The sequence below is a fragment of the Clinocottus analis genome, unplaced genomic scaffold (assembly GCF_023055335.1).
Source record: "Clinocottus analis isolate CAN_PGR_092001 unplaced genomic scaffold, fCliAna1.0.p SCAF_17, whole genome shotgun sequence".
Lineage (NCBI taxonomy): Eukaryota > Metazoa > Chordata > Actinopteri > Perciformes > Cottidae > Clinocottus > Clinocottus analis.
The window spans coordinates 4,052,907-4,064,042 of record NW_027175898.1 but is presented as its reverse complement, the minus strand read 5'-3'; the positions used below and the strand labels follow the sequence as shown (position 1 = coordinate 4,064,042).

Sequence of the window (11,136 nt, the reverse complement as noted above, 5' to 3'; positions counted from 1 at the left end):
AACATGTGGCCGGTCAGGAAACGTTTTAAACTTGTGCTTCAGGTCTTCATAAAAAGGAATAATTAAGAAAAAGTTTGTTGACATGTTGTGATCCGTTCCCTCAATCTAATTTGATTTGATATACTTGATTTGGAACAATAATGCAACACTTATCCCCCAAAAAGGATTACACTTTCAATATAACTTTTTTGTTATTTGCCTATGTGCAAACTGCCAAAATGGACCTGACTGAATGCACACATACATATTTACAAGTATAAATACCTTTACTTATATATTACTAATTTATAATAAGCTAGACTTGCACAAAGCGTCACTGTGGGTAAATGCCCTGGATAGTATTTGTTCAGTAACGTGGCACTATTCCTTTGCCATCCGGGATGAATCAGATTGTACAGACAGAGTTGGTGGCTGAGCACAATTACCTCCCTGTGTAAATCATGAATGGTTGTAGGCGTGTCTTTAAGCGGAGCGTGTCTGACGTCACGTCACGTTAAAAAGCGCACGTACCACGGCGGAGACCTTAAACCCCGTGAAGGTAACGATGAGGCACACTGGTGAATCCGTTATGACCTTCAAAATAAATGCCAACTCGTGCCGAGATTAACACGTTTGTATTATTATTTGTTATTGTGGTTATCCAACATAGTATTACGTCACAAACACAACCACCTGAGAGGTCACAGTTCAAGCTAAAGCGAAACCCACTGCTGTGTGGCGCGAATTTAGGCACGCACGTGTTTTATTTTGAAAGAAGACGTTCCGGAAGTTACGCGCAATCACTAACTTAACTTTGGTCCAGGTTTCACAGGAAGTAAAGAAACGTCTGAAGGAGAGACGGGTTAACTTCACGAAATGAAGTGACTTAAACCTACCTCCTGTCCTCACACACACGCACACACACACACACACATACACACACTTCTCCTGCTTCTCCTGGCTCGTGTCGTGACGCTGCCGGCGACGTGAATTCACTCTTTCATCGGGACATTTAGTAAGTCTGTTCACTGACACACTCGCTCATTCCTTTGAACGTTGGTTCATTTCCATAGCGTCAGTGAAGTTGTACCTTTGCTCACTGGGTTAGACTTTACGCTTCACTTTTAGTTGTTCAGTCTTGAGTGTAGTTGGCAAAGATGCAGTGGGAAACTGTTTGACATATTGATATTGACGTTGATATTTTAAAAAAAATAAATGGTGTTTAATACTGAACATCCAGACGGACCGTTATGTATCTATTGGTTTTAATGATACAGTATGGCTCAAACGCCTAAGCACAGAATATCATTATGTAATGAGGGTAATTTGAAGTGTTAAGAGTGCATCTTTATTGGCTTGTAATTGTGTGTGTGTGTGTGTGTGTGTGTGTGTGTGTGTGTGTGTGTGTGTGTGTGTGTGTGTGTGTGTGTTATAGCACATTCCTCTCATAAGCAGCCTTCACTGCCTCGTACTGTGGCAATGTCTTTGAATGGGATACGTAATAAAATGACAGAGTGCATATTGTGTTTAGAGACACCTGAAAGGTGTGCCCTCTCAAAAGATAAAAATAGCTTTTAACAATGAAATGACTGCACTGACATCTTGGAGGCAGCATAATGGTTGTATGTGGTGAGACGGGTTGAGGCATGCACCAGGTGACGTGGGGCAGTCTGGGTGGGTCACATATTTGTCAAGTGGGTCCGGTAAACATTTCATGTGTGCTCAAAGGGATATCCTGTTTGTCTTCCAGAGCCGGACTGGAGTGTGTCAGAGACGTTCTGCTTTCTAAAACTAGTCAGCACAGGACGTCAACAGCTTTTAAAGGGACGGTTCATTGTGTGTACTAGTTTGTGTGTTATATTTTGCCAGGTGAGAGAATGGCAGAGAAGGTGCTGGTCACAGGAGGAGGAGGCTACATTGGGAGCCACTGCGTGTTGGAGCTCATTGAAGCCGGTTACCAGCCGGTCGTGGTCGATAACTTCAGTAACGCTCGGAGAGGTAAGTAAACGTCCAGACTGTGAACTGCAGGCTGATAAATTAAAAATAATAATAATAATAATAATAATAATAATAATAATACTTAATTCTTATATAGAGCTTTTCTCCACTAGCCAAAGACGCTTGAATAACTCTGTATGGTATCACAAACTTTGAAGTACCACATAAGTTTGTCTAGTGCGTTGCTACGCATATCTAATACTGTGTGTGTGTGTGTGTGTGTGTGTGTGTGTGTGTGTGTGTGTGTGTGTGTGTGTGCTACATCCTGTTGTGAATGGAGGAGAAGGGGATGTGCCAGAGAGCATACGTAGGGTAGAGAAGCTCCTGGACACCAGCATTGAGTTTCATGAACTTGATCTTTTGGACCAAACTGGCTTGGAAAAACTCTTCAAAAAGGTAAGAAAGTTATTACAGAGGATTTATATTCATCTTATTAGAGCAATTATTTGTTATAATTGACCGAAATCAACTCAAAATAATTGGACTGTTGGTTTGACTAGCAACAAGCAATTATTTGTTATAATTGACGTAAATCAACTTAAAATAACTGGACTGTTGGTTTGACAAACAACGAGCAATTTGTATGTGTCAGTTTGGCCCTGGGACATGATAACAGCATTTGTTTCTATTTTCTGACATTTTGTAGAATAAAGTAAATCGATTAATCGGTCAAATATTTGTCAGATTGATGGATAATGACAATGTTTGTTAGTTGCAGCCCAAAATCTGATTTCTCCAAATGTAAAAGATATAATGCACATGTTTTTTTCTGAAATAATCAGGTCAAAATGATTGAGTGCAGACTGGTTGAATGCAGAATAGTATAATTTGATATATATATATATATATATATATATATATATATATATATATATATATATATACCAAACCATGTCCCTGCTGTCCCATACATTCTTAGGTAGCATTGAAAATGGATAGTGTGACAATGCTACCATACTGCATGCTCATATTTGTTATAAATAACATCCTTCCACATTAGTAAAAACCATCGCAAATGCCGAAATATATCTCTACATATATTTGTGTTGCAGCATTCTTTCAGTGCGGTGATACACTTTGCTGGACTGAAGGCGGTTGGGGAGTCAGTGGAGCAGCCATTACGCTACTACAGAGTCAACCTTATTGCCTCCATGAACCTGCTTGAGGTTGGTTTGAACTCTTGTCTTTTGATCTTACTCCTTTGGTCCTCTATTAATGTCTGCACTTCGCTCTTTATTTTCAAACCGATCTTTCTCTGCACTTCATTTCTGCTATCGAGTGCATGACACTGTGTGTTTATTTGATACCGTGTCAGCTTATTCTAGCACTGCACCCTTCATAACTTTTCTGGAGCAGGCTTGCATCGCCAGACCCGGCGTTTAATCCTACTCCTAAGGTGCATGCGTGTGTGCGCTTTAGACCGCTGACTGGATGTGTGTGCCGTGTTTGTTTGCATGCGTCCCAGGTGATGCAGGCTCACAGGGTGCACAATCTGGTCTTCAGCAGCTCGGCCACGGTGTACGGTGACCCTCAGCACCTTCCCATTGACGAGCAGCACCCTGTGGGCGGCTGCACCAACCCCTACGGCCAGACCAAATACTTCATTGAGGAGATGATTAAAGATCACTGTAAAGCCGAGAAGGTACCGATCAGCAGGCAGAAAGTCACTCACAGATGCACACTTGCATACACGCCTGGTGTCTCATTATTGCCTCTGTGTCAGCAGGACTTTAATGCAGTGCTGCTGCGTTATTTCAACCCAATTGGAGCTCATTCCTCTGGTCAGATCGGAGAGGATCCTCAGGGTATCCCCAACAACCTGCTGCCTTACGTTGCCCAGGTACATGAACTCTCAGCCAAATACACCGCTGGATCAGAGCAGAGCATGAGATGGATGATTTCACATCGCTTGCGAAATGTATCTCCCCCTTAGGTGGCCATTGGGAGAAGAAAGTGCCTCAGTGTGTTTGGGAATGATTATGACACAATCGATGGAACAGGTACCGGAAAAGACCTTTAACTTTCACCGATTTAACTGTGGTTTTGAAATATTCTTTTGGGGAGGAGAGCTCTCAATGTTTTTTCTTCCTCTTGGCAGGTGTGCGAGACTATATCCACGTCGTAGATCTGGCAAAGGGACACATAGCAGCTCTGAAGAAGCTAAAAGACAACTGCAGCTGCCAGGTAAATTTGAGCAGAGAGCAAAAACAAAATACTTTTTTTTTGGTACATGGTACATTGCCGTGACTGCATGATTGAGGTATTGATTGCTGGCATGTGTACGTTGTTGTGTCTATAGGTTTACAACCTGGGGACGGGCACAGGCTACTCGGTGCTCCAGATGGTGAAAGCTGTTGAGAAGGCGTCCGGGAGAGAGGTGAGTGACAGGACGGCTCTTTTCTCTCCAAAGTTGGAGCTTTTTGTTAATTGAACTTACAATGAATGCGTCCTCTCCAATAGATCAAATACAAAATCTCCCCGCGCCGGGAAGGAGACATAGCATCCTGCTACGCCGACCCTCGTCGAGCTGAGAAGGAGCTGGGCTGGAAGGCCTATTTTGACCTGGAAAAAATGTGTAAGATGAGCCACACTGCATTTTATAAAGAGTTTTTCTTTAAAACATTATCCTGATGTTGTATTTTCTTTCTCAGGTGAGGACCTGTGGCGCTGGCAGTCGATGAATCCCAATGGATTCACCAATGATACAGCCTCTTGATGCAGCTCCTGCCGTTTGTTATTGTTAAATCTTTTGTCCAGATCAGCGGGACAGAGCCAACCATCAGCGTCCTCATTTCTTCACATCATATATACACCAGAATTACAAGCTTGATGTTCCGTCATGTTTCATTTAGTCTTTGTTCAATAATAATGGAAGTTCTCACTAGAAGAAACCTGTATCTCTGATTTTTCTGTGTTGTAATTATAGATGATATATTGTATGGATATTTTCGCTATTGATGTATTGATCAACGAGCCATGTCTCAGAGAAAGAATAAATTCATTTTCTCACTGAGGAAACCGAAGCCTTCAATTCCACTCCATTACGAAACTGGGCTGTTTCAAATGATAGTAATTAAGGGAAATTGACTGTTAAAGGGCTAACCCAATTATGAGGTGAAATAAAACATGATTCAGTGCCACAAACTCACAATAAAGCCATAAGAATATTCCAGTAAACCATTGAGCAACAACATGGTCACAGTCCTGCCGAGGCAGATCAAACTAATCCTCCAATATGATAGGGTCAGTCAAGGGTTTGAATATCACAGACCAAAAAAATCCAAACATAACTATAGTAAAACATTTGCATAATTGCATAGCGTTGGGGTATTCTGAATGTTCTGTTCACAGACCACTGCACGTAAAGGCGGCACTAGGGCTTTAAATGGCTTCTTGAACCCTCGGGCACTCAGTTAATAAACACCCACGTCAGCACAGTGCTCCAGTCGCTCTAACCGGGTTTCGGTCTTTAGGGCTGAGCAGGAAGTGCCTGACTGTGGACCCTGGACGAGAAGAAAAAAAAAAAAGGCAAAAGAAATTAAAAAAAAAAAAAAAAATGGAAATGGTGGCAGACTTGGGGGCGAGTAGACTGTACCGGGCGTCGGGTGAATCAAGTCACCAGTGAGTATCGACGGATTTTGTCACGGGTATCACGGCGTGGGGCGTAAGCGGGTCCTGCCGACACCTCACGCCTGGGAAAGAGTCGCTGGGTTTGGGCAGCAGGCAAATCCTCCTCGCTGCTCGCTGCGCTCCGGACCTCCGGCGAGAAGAGGGGGTGGTCTTGGGAATGAAAACGGGCGTTTGAGCGCGTCTCCTGCTTATTACCATATACCCTGTGTGAACATATTCATTTATCAGCTCAGCATGGTCAGTTGCTGGAGGTTTGTGTCTATTTTTCTATTGTTGTGCTGGCTGGAGCCTGAAGTGGGCGTCGCTCCAGGACAGACTGGGCTGCTCTGGTGCGCCGCTGCCCGCTTTTCTCTCGCAGGACTGCAGCGCTCTCATGTCGTTTTTGTAGGTCGGCCGACACCGGAATTGTGGGAGAAAAGCGGGATTGGGATACTCGTGTTGGTTTTCGTGTGACACTGGGAGCACTGTGGAGTCATGCGGGCGTCGCGCCGTGGGGAAGCGGGCGCCGGGGATCCTGTCAGCAAGCATCGCATAATTAAAAAAATGAATGCGTGTAAATGCAGAGCTTGGGCTTGCACGAGGATGGCTAAATAGGTTACTATAGAATGACTACAACTATTCTGCATATGGGGTTGCGGCACTTGTCCCTCTCTTGGGACGACGTGCCCGGCCACACGGTGCCTTATTTTTCACTTCCCGCGAGTCTGTTGCGTTTGTAACGCCAGAGATTTGGTGCGCGCTCCCGCTTCCCACAGGGATGATTACAGGGTTTTTGCCACCCGATGCTCCCGGACTGGAGTCGGGTGTAGCCTATTAGAAGACGATTTGTGATTGACGGCTCGTCTGGCCAATGGCTGGGACGGATTGAAGCCTGGTGGGCGGATGGTCTTGCGGAGCTGGAGACCGTCCAGGGCTGAAACAAAGACAGGGCAGAATTGACAGCTACATCAATAGGGTGTCACTGGGGTGTTTGTGGGACTTGCTGTTAATATTTGGGGTCTGTAGCATTCACCATTTGCAGAGGTAAGCTGATAATAAGGTCAGATGTCCCACAAATCAGCAGGGCGTGTTTTCCTCCTTGATATGTATAATTGAAATGTTGCATATAAGCAACATAAACATATAAAGTCTCAGCGTTTTCAGGATCAAGTCTCTCAATTTGTAGTCGTGAGTGTCCACACGGCCTCTACGTTCTGTTATTTTCTTGCAGAAGAAGTCAGTGTATGCTGTGCACAGCCAGTGAGTGCGATCATGTTGTCTCCTGCAGGCAGCCTCAGAGGTGGTTCAACACGGCCGACATCACAGTGGCTCACCAAAGCAGCATGCTGAAGCAGCTCAACCAGCAGCGGCGCCAGGAGCTTTTCTGTGACTGCAGTGTGCTGGTGGAGGGCCAGCTCTTCAGGGCCCACCGCAACGTCCTGTTCGCCAGCAGCGGCTACTTCCGCATGCTGCTGTCCCAGGGGCCCGACGGGCTGTCCGACACCGTCAACGCCACCTTTGACGTCTTCAGCCCCGAGACCTTCACCGTCATCCTGGATTTCATCTACTCGGGCCAACTCGACCTCTCGAGTCACAATGTGATCGAGGTGATGTCGGCAGCCAGCTACTTGCAGATGAACAATGTCATCAACTACTGCAAGAACTTTATCAAGTCCTCCTTGGACATCAGCGTGAAAGATGAAGACAGTGACCGCTGCATCAGCTTGTCTGAGACCTGCAGTTTTACCAGCGGAGTGGGAGACGAGAACTCAGAGCAGCAGCAGCAAGGCCCCGGCTCTGTCAGCCCACCACCGGCGCTCTGGACCCGGGACAACTCGCGGTCCCAGTGCGGCTTCATGGGGAAGGACCCGGACCAAGATTTATCGGCCTTAGCCCTGAAGACTGACCCAAGCAGCCCCGCTGATGATCTCAAAGCAGAGGCGGAGGACCTGCAGGACCCCGAGGACCCCCTGTACACCTTGCCTGGACCCGAGCGCCGGCGAGGTAAAGGGGGAATCAAGAGGAGAGCGTCCAACAGCGCTCGCTCCAACCAACCTGAAGACTTGGACATCGAGGAGGCGAGGACTCAAAAGGCAGAAAAGGCAGAGGAGCTGTATGCTACTCTGCCACCTATGGTGGCCGTTATTGGACACTTTAATACAGGTGAGTTGGACTGTATGTAAAAAAAATAGATTGGGCAAGTTTTTTTATGACGTACTATATTCTGACCTTTTATAGCTTTTTGATGACAAACTACTCTGTGACTTTGTATCGACGCCAGGAGAATCATAAGATCGCTTGCGTGTGTCTGTGAGTGAGTGTGAAACCTCTGTGTCTGTCCACGGCTAATCTAGCATTGTGCTGCAGTTGCCAGTAACTCACACTTTCTCACAACATTTTTTTATTGCATGTTTTATACACTTAACCAGCCCCCGGTCAGTAGCGGCAGTAAGCTATAAAATAGCTGAGTGCATCGTCGACCCCCCCAGCCACGGCTCGGCCCCTTGAGACACAGTGTGGGAAAACAGTTTGCTCACTTTTGTGGTTTTGGACGGTGTGTTTGGCCGCTGACAGGACTACAAGTACACACACTACTGTACCTCTCCACAACTCAGCCGTGGATATGCGGGCCGACAGCTTGGTTTGTTTCATTTGAGTTTTTTAGCCAAACTGTATGACGTGTCTTATACGGCCACTGCTTGTTTCTTGATTTCTTGAACAGCAGGTTGGTGTCGTGACTGGAGGTTAGCCACCTGACACACCTGGTGATCCGCAGTCTAATGAGTGTATGCTTCTTGTTAGGAAATACACTTTTAAGACTTTTTATGTATTTTGGCTTTTACGACAAATAATGCTATGATGTTTTTTTAATGATTTGTGATTCCTATTGACTTTTTTTCCAACACATTATAAATGTATTGAACATTTTGTACTGACTTTTTAATTATTTGTGTAACATACTATACTTTAACATTTTCATTACTTTTTTTCAAATTGCTATATGTTTTTTTTTAAACCATATCATGATATTTAATGACTTTACTGTTCTCAAGAAAGACTGTACCACTATTTTTTTAGGACGACATAGTTCTCTAGAGAAGTGAAGAAAGGAATAATAGCATCAGCAGCGTGGCATGAGAGCCCCCTTCAAAAGAAGCCAGTTCTTTACAGAGAGCCGTCGTTCTAAACAGCTTCGCTTCCTCTTTTGCAGACTCCAACCCCATTATGCGTTTCAAATGTCCTTTTTGCACACACACGGTGAAAAGGAAAGCAGACCTGAAGCGTCATTTGCGCTGCCACACGGGAGAGAGGCCGTACCCCTGTCAGGCCTGCAATAAACGCTTCACACGCCTGGAGCATCTCCGGAGCCACTTTGAGACGGTATGTTTATTTACAACCATGAGAGTGACCACCTGAACACTTTAATTTAATTCATCACCGGGTGCAATACTTTTATACACATTTGTACTTATTCTGCAATACTTTTTATACACATTTTTACTTATTGTGCAATACTTTTTATACACACTTATTTATTTTTGTATTCCATCTGTATATTTAATATTCTTCTTACTGTTTAATTTTTTTAAATTTTGTTTTATTACTCTTCAACCTTTATTTTATATTACTGGGTCTTATCTCTATTTACTGTAAGCAAGGCTGCTGTAATCCTGTTATTTCCCCACTGAGGGAATAATAAAGGATTATGTTATCTTATCTTTCATTTTGGTTGTCACAGTTTCAGAAACATAAAAATTGTGATAAAACCTGCGCCAAAGGGTACAAAACCAACACAAGATCTATTGTTTTCTGATGTGTATCAGTGTTTTCAACAGCTCACTGGTTCTTGTACAGCAACAGAAATGCAAACGGTGACCCTTTTTGTTTCTTCTTTCTCCACAGATACATCAAGCCAGGAAGCTGGTGTGCAGGAAGTGCAAGTGTCAGGTGTCGGAGGACACTGGGCATGTGGTGTGTGAGGGCACACGACGCTACCGCATGTGCACCGCATGCGTCCAGGAAGTGGATTGTGATGAGATCCCCATGGACAGCCTAGATAGTGCCAATGAGGAGCCGGCCCTCTTATTGGGGGTGGACGGGGAAGAGGAGGGGGACAGCAAGAGGAGCTGGATGGTAGCCGATGACGACGACCTGGCTGAAGACTCGGGGGCCGACCTCATCATCCAGCAAGTGGACGACAGTGACGAAGAGCTGCAGTGAAATGGAACCAAAGTGAGTGTGCGGAGACATGCACGCATAATGAACTTTGTGTGTGTGTGTGTGTGTGTGTGTGTGTGTGTGTGTGTGTGTGTGTGTGTGTGTGTGTGTGTGTGTGTGTGTGTTTAAGCCATGCAAGACAATTTATGCATACAATATGTGATCAACTAATGTAAATACAAACTTAATATATGTTACTTGTCTATTAGTCAAACGCAACTGGTTAATCTTTACTTTAAATAAGATGTTGACCTTTTGTGACAAAGTGGAATGCTTTTTGTTCAGCTTTATGAAAATATGCAGTATCCAAAGCTGTATTTTCTTTGATTTTATTATGGTTCAATGATTCTCTTTCAAAGTTGTGTCTTTACGTATGCATGGAAGAACACGTCTGCTCTGTTTTGGGACGCTCTTCTTTGATACAAGCTGGCATTTGACTACAAACAGTGATACGGACGGATTAATGACTTTCTCTACTCTCTGTAGGAATGGTCAAGAGCGGACTTTTCCCAATTTTACACAATTACATGTTTGTATGGATATGTTTGATTATAATATGCACTATGATATGAAACCAATTATAATTTATTTGTTTTGTTACTTTTTGAGACAATAAAGATATTTTATACATTTCTGTTTGTGTGTCATTTCCCCAGATTTTTTGTGAAAAAGGGAAGTAGAATTAAATGTTAGAAAAGTAAATCATATTCAGTAGAAGTACTTTTAAGAAAAAAAAGTGGAGAACAGGAATAAAAGGTTCTATGCTCTGACCTCTGACCTCAGGGTTCTCTGATCTGACCTCAAGGTTCTACACGTCTACACAGGGAAGCCTGATGGAGGAGCCACTCAGAAGAATCAAGGAGAGTTGTGCTGGACATGACTCAGGGACTCAGTGGACACAACATCACATGCGACAATGTTTTAACCTCACAAAAGCCGGAACAGGAGCTCCTAAAGAGGAAGGCCGACCGTTGTGGGAACGTTACGAAATAGCCACTGTGAGCTCTAAATATTAACTATTAATGTCATTTAAATTGCTTGTAATTGGGATGAAGTAAACATCTGTGCAGAATTTTAACATAAAATTGTATGATTGTGTTGAATTAAACAAAAAATACAACGGGTCCACCAGACCCACAAACACTGGCCGAATAACAAAAATATAAACGTCACACAAGGGTTTGACTTTCTTTGACATTCTATACTCTGCATTTTTATAACTTTTTTTCCACACACTATAACTTCTTTTGAAAACTTTAGACATACCATGCTAAGTCTTTTTTATGACTTATTGTCCCATAATATACAAAGATCTTTTAAGACATACAATCC

General features: G+C 43.8%; 2 protein-coding genes across 5 annotated transcripts; both read left to right on the top strand.

Annotated features, from left to right (window-relative positions):
• Window positions 1-822: 822 nt before the first annotated feature.
• gale (UDP-galactose-4-epimerase) lies at window positions 823-4,956 on the top strand. Of its 2 annotated transcripts, none has more exons than XM_068581117.1 (11): window positions 823-994; window positions 1,849-1,977; window positions 2,261-2,373; window positions 3,030-3,143; window positions 3,443-3,619; window positions 3,704-3,817; window positions 3,911-3,977; window positions 4,076-4,161; window positions 4,277-4,354; window positions 4,438-4,552; window positions 4,629-4,956. In XM_068581117.1, the coding sequence occupies exons 2-11, from the start codon at window positions 1,857-1,859 to the stop codon at window positions 4,691-4,693; spliced, it is 1,050 nt and encodes a 349-aa protein (XP_068437218.1). In that variant the 5' UTR covers window positions 823-994; window positions 1,849-1,856; the 3' UTR covers window positions 4,694-4,956. The 2 variants fall into 2 exon arrangements, with proteins under 2 accessions (XP_068437218.1, XP_068437217.1); XM_068581116.1 differs by having other exon boundaries at window positions 2,258-2,373.
• A 400-nt stretch (window positions 4,957-5,356) lies between these two features.
• Window positions 5,357-10,776, top strand: zbtb8a (zinc finger and BTB domain containing 8A). Of its 3 annotated transcripts, XM_068581114.1 has the most exons (5): window positions 5,357-5,598; window positions 6,875-7,749; window positions 8,798-8,967; window positions 9,490-9,819; window positions 10,610-10,776. In XM_068581114.1, the coding sequence occupies exons 1-4, from the start codon at window positions 5,534-5,536 to the stop codon at window positions 9,805-9,807; spliced, it is 1,428 nt and encodes a 475-aa protein (XP_068437215.1). In that variant the 5' UTR covers window positions 5,357-5,533; the 3' UTR covers window positions 9,808-9,819; window positions 10,610-10,776. The 3 variants fall into 3 exon arrangements, with proteins under 3 accessions (XP_068437215.1, XP_068437214.1, XP_068437216.1); XM_068581113.1 differs by lacking the exon at window positions 10,610-10,776 and having other exon boundaries at window positions 9,490-10,372; XM_068581115.1 differs by lacking the exon at window positions 10,610-10,776 and having other exon boundaries at window positions 5,596-5,858; window positions 9,490-10,372.
• Window positions 10,777-11,136: the final 360 nt, after the last annotated feature.

Bases quoted from the DNA above. Each gene is read 5' to 3' on its own strand.
- gale (XM_068581116.1), top strand. From the start codon at position 1,857: ATGGCAGAGAAGGTGCTGGTCACAGGAGGAGGAGGCTACATTGGGAGC. The intron at 3,144-3,442 runs GTTGGTTTGAAC...CATGCGTCCCAG, and splicing joins CCTCCATGAACCTGCTTGAG to GTGATGCAGGCTCACAGGGT. The intron at 4,162-4,276 runs GTAAATTTGAGC...TTGTGTCTATAG, and splicing joins AAGACAACTGCAGCTGCCAG to GTTTACAACCTGGGGACGGG.
- zbtb8a (XM_068581114.1), top strand. From the start codon at position 5,534: ATGGAAATGGTGGCAGACTTGGGGGCGAGTAGACTGTACCGGGCGTCG. The intron at 5,599-6,874 runs GTGAGTATCGAC...TGTCTCCTGCAG, and splicing joins TCGGGTGAATCAAGTCACCA to GCAGCCTCAGAGGTGGTTCA. The intron at 8,968-9,489 runs GTATGTTTATTT...CTTTCTCCACAG, and splicing joins TCCGGAGCCACTTTGAGACG to ATACATCAAGCCAGGAAGCT.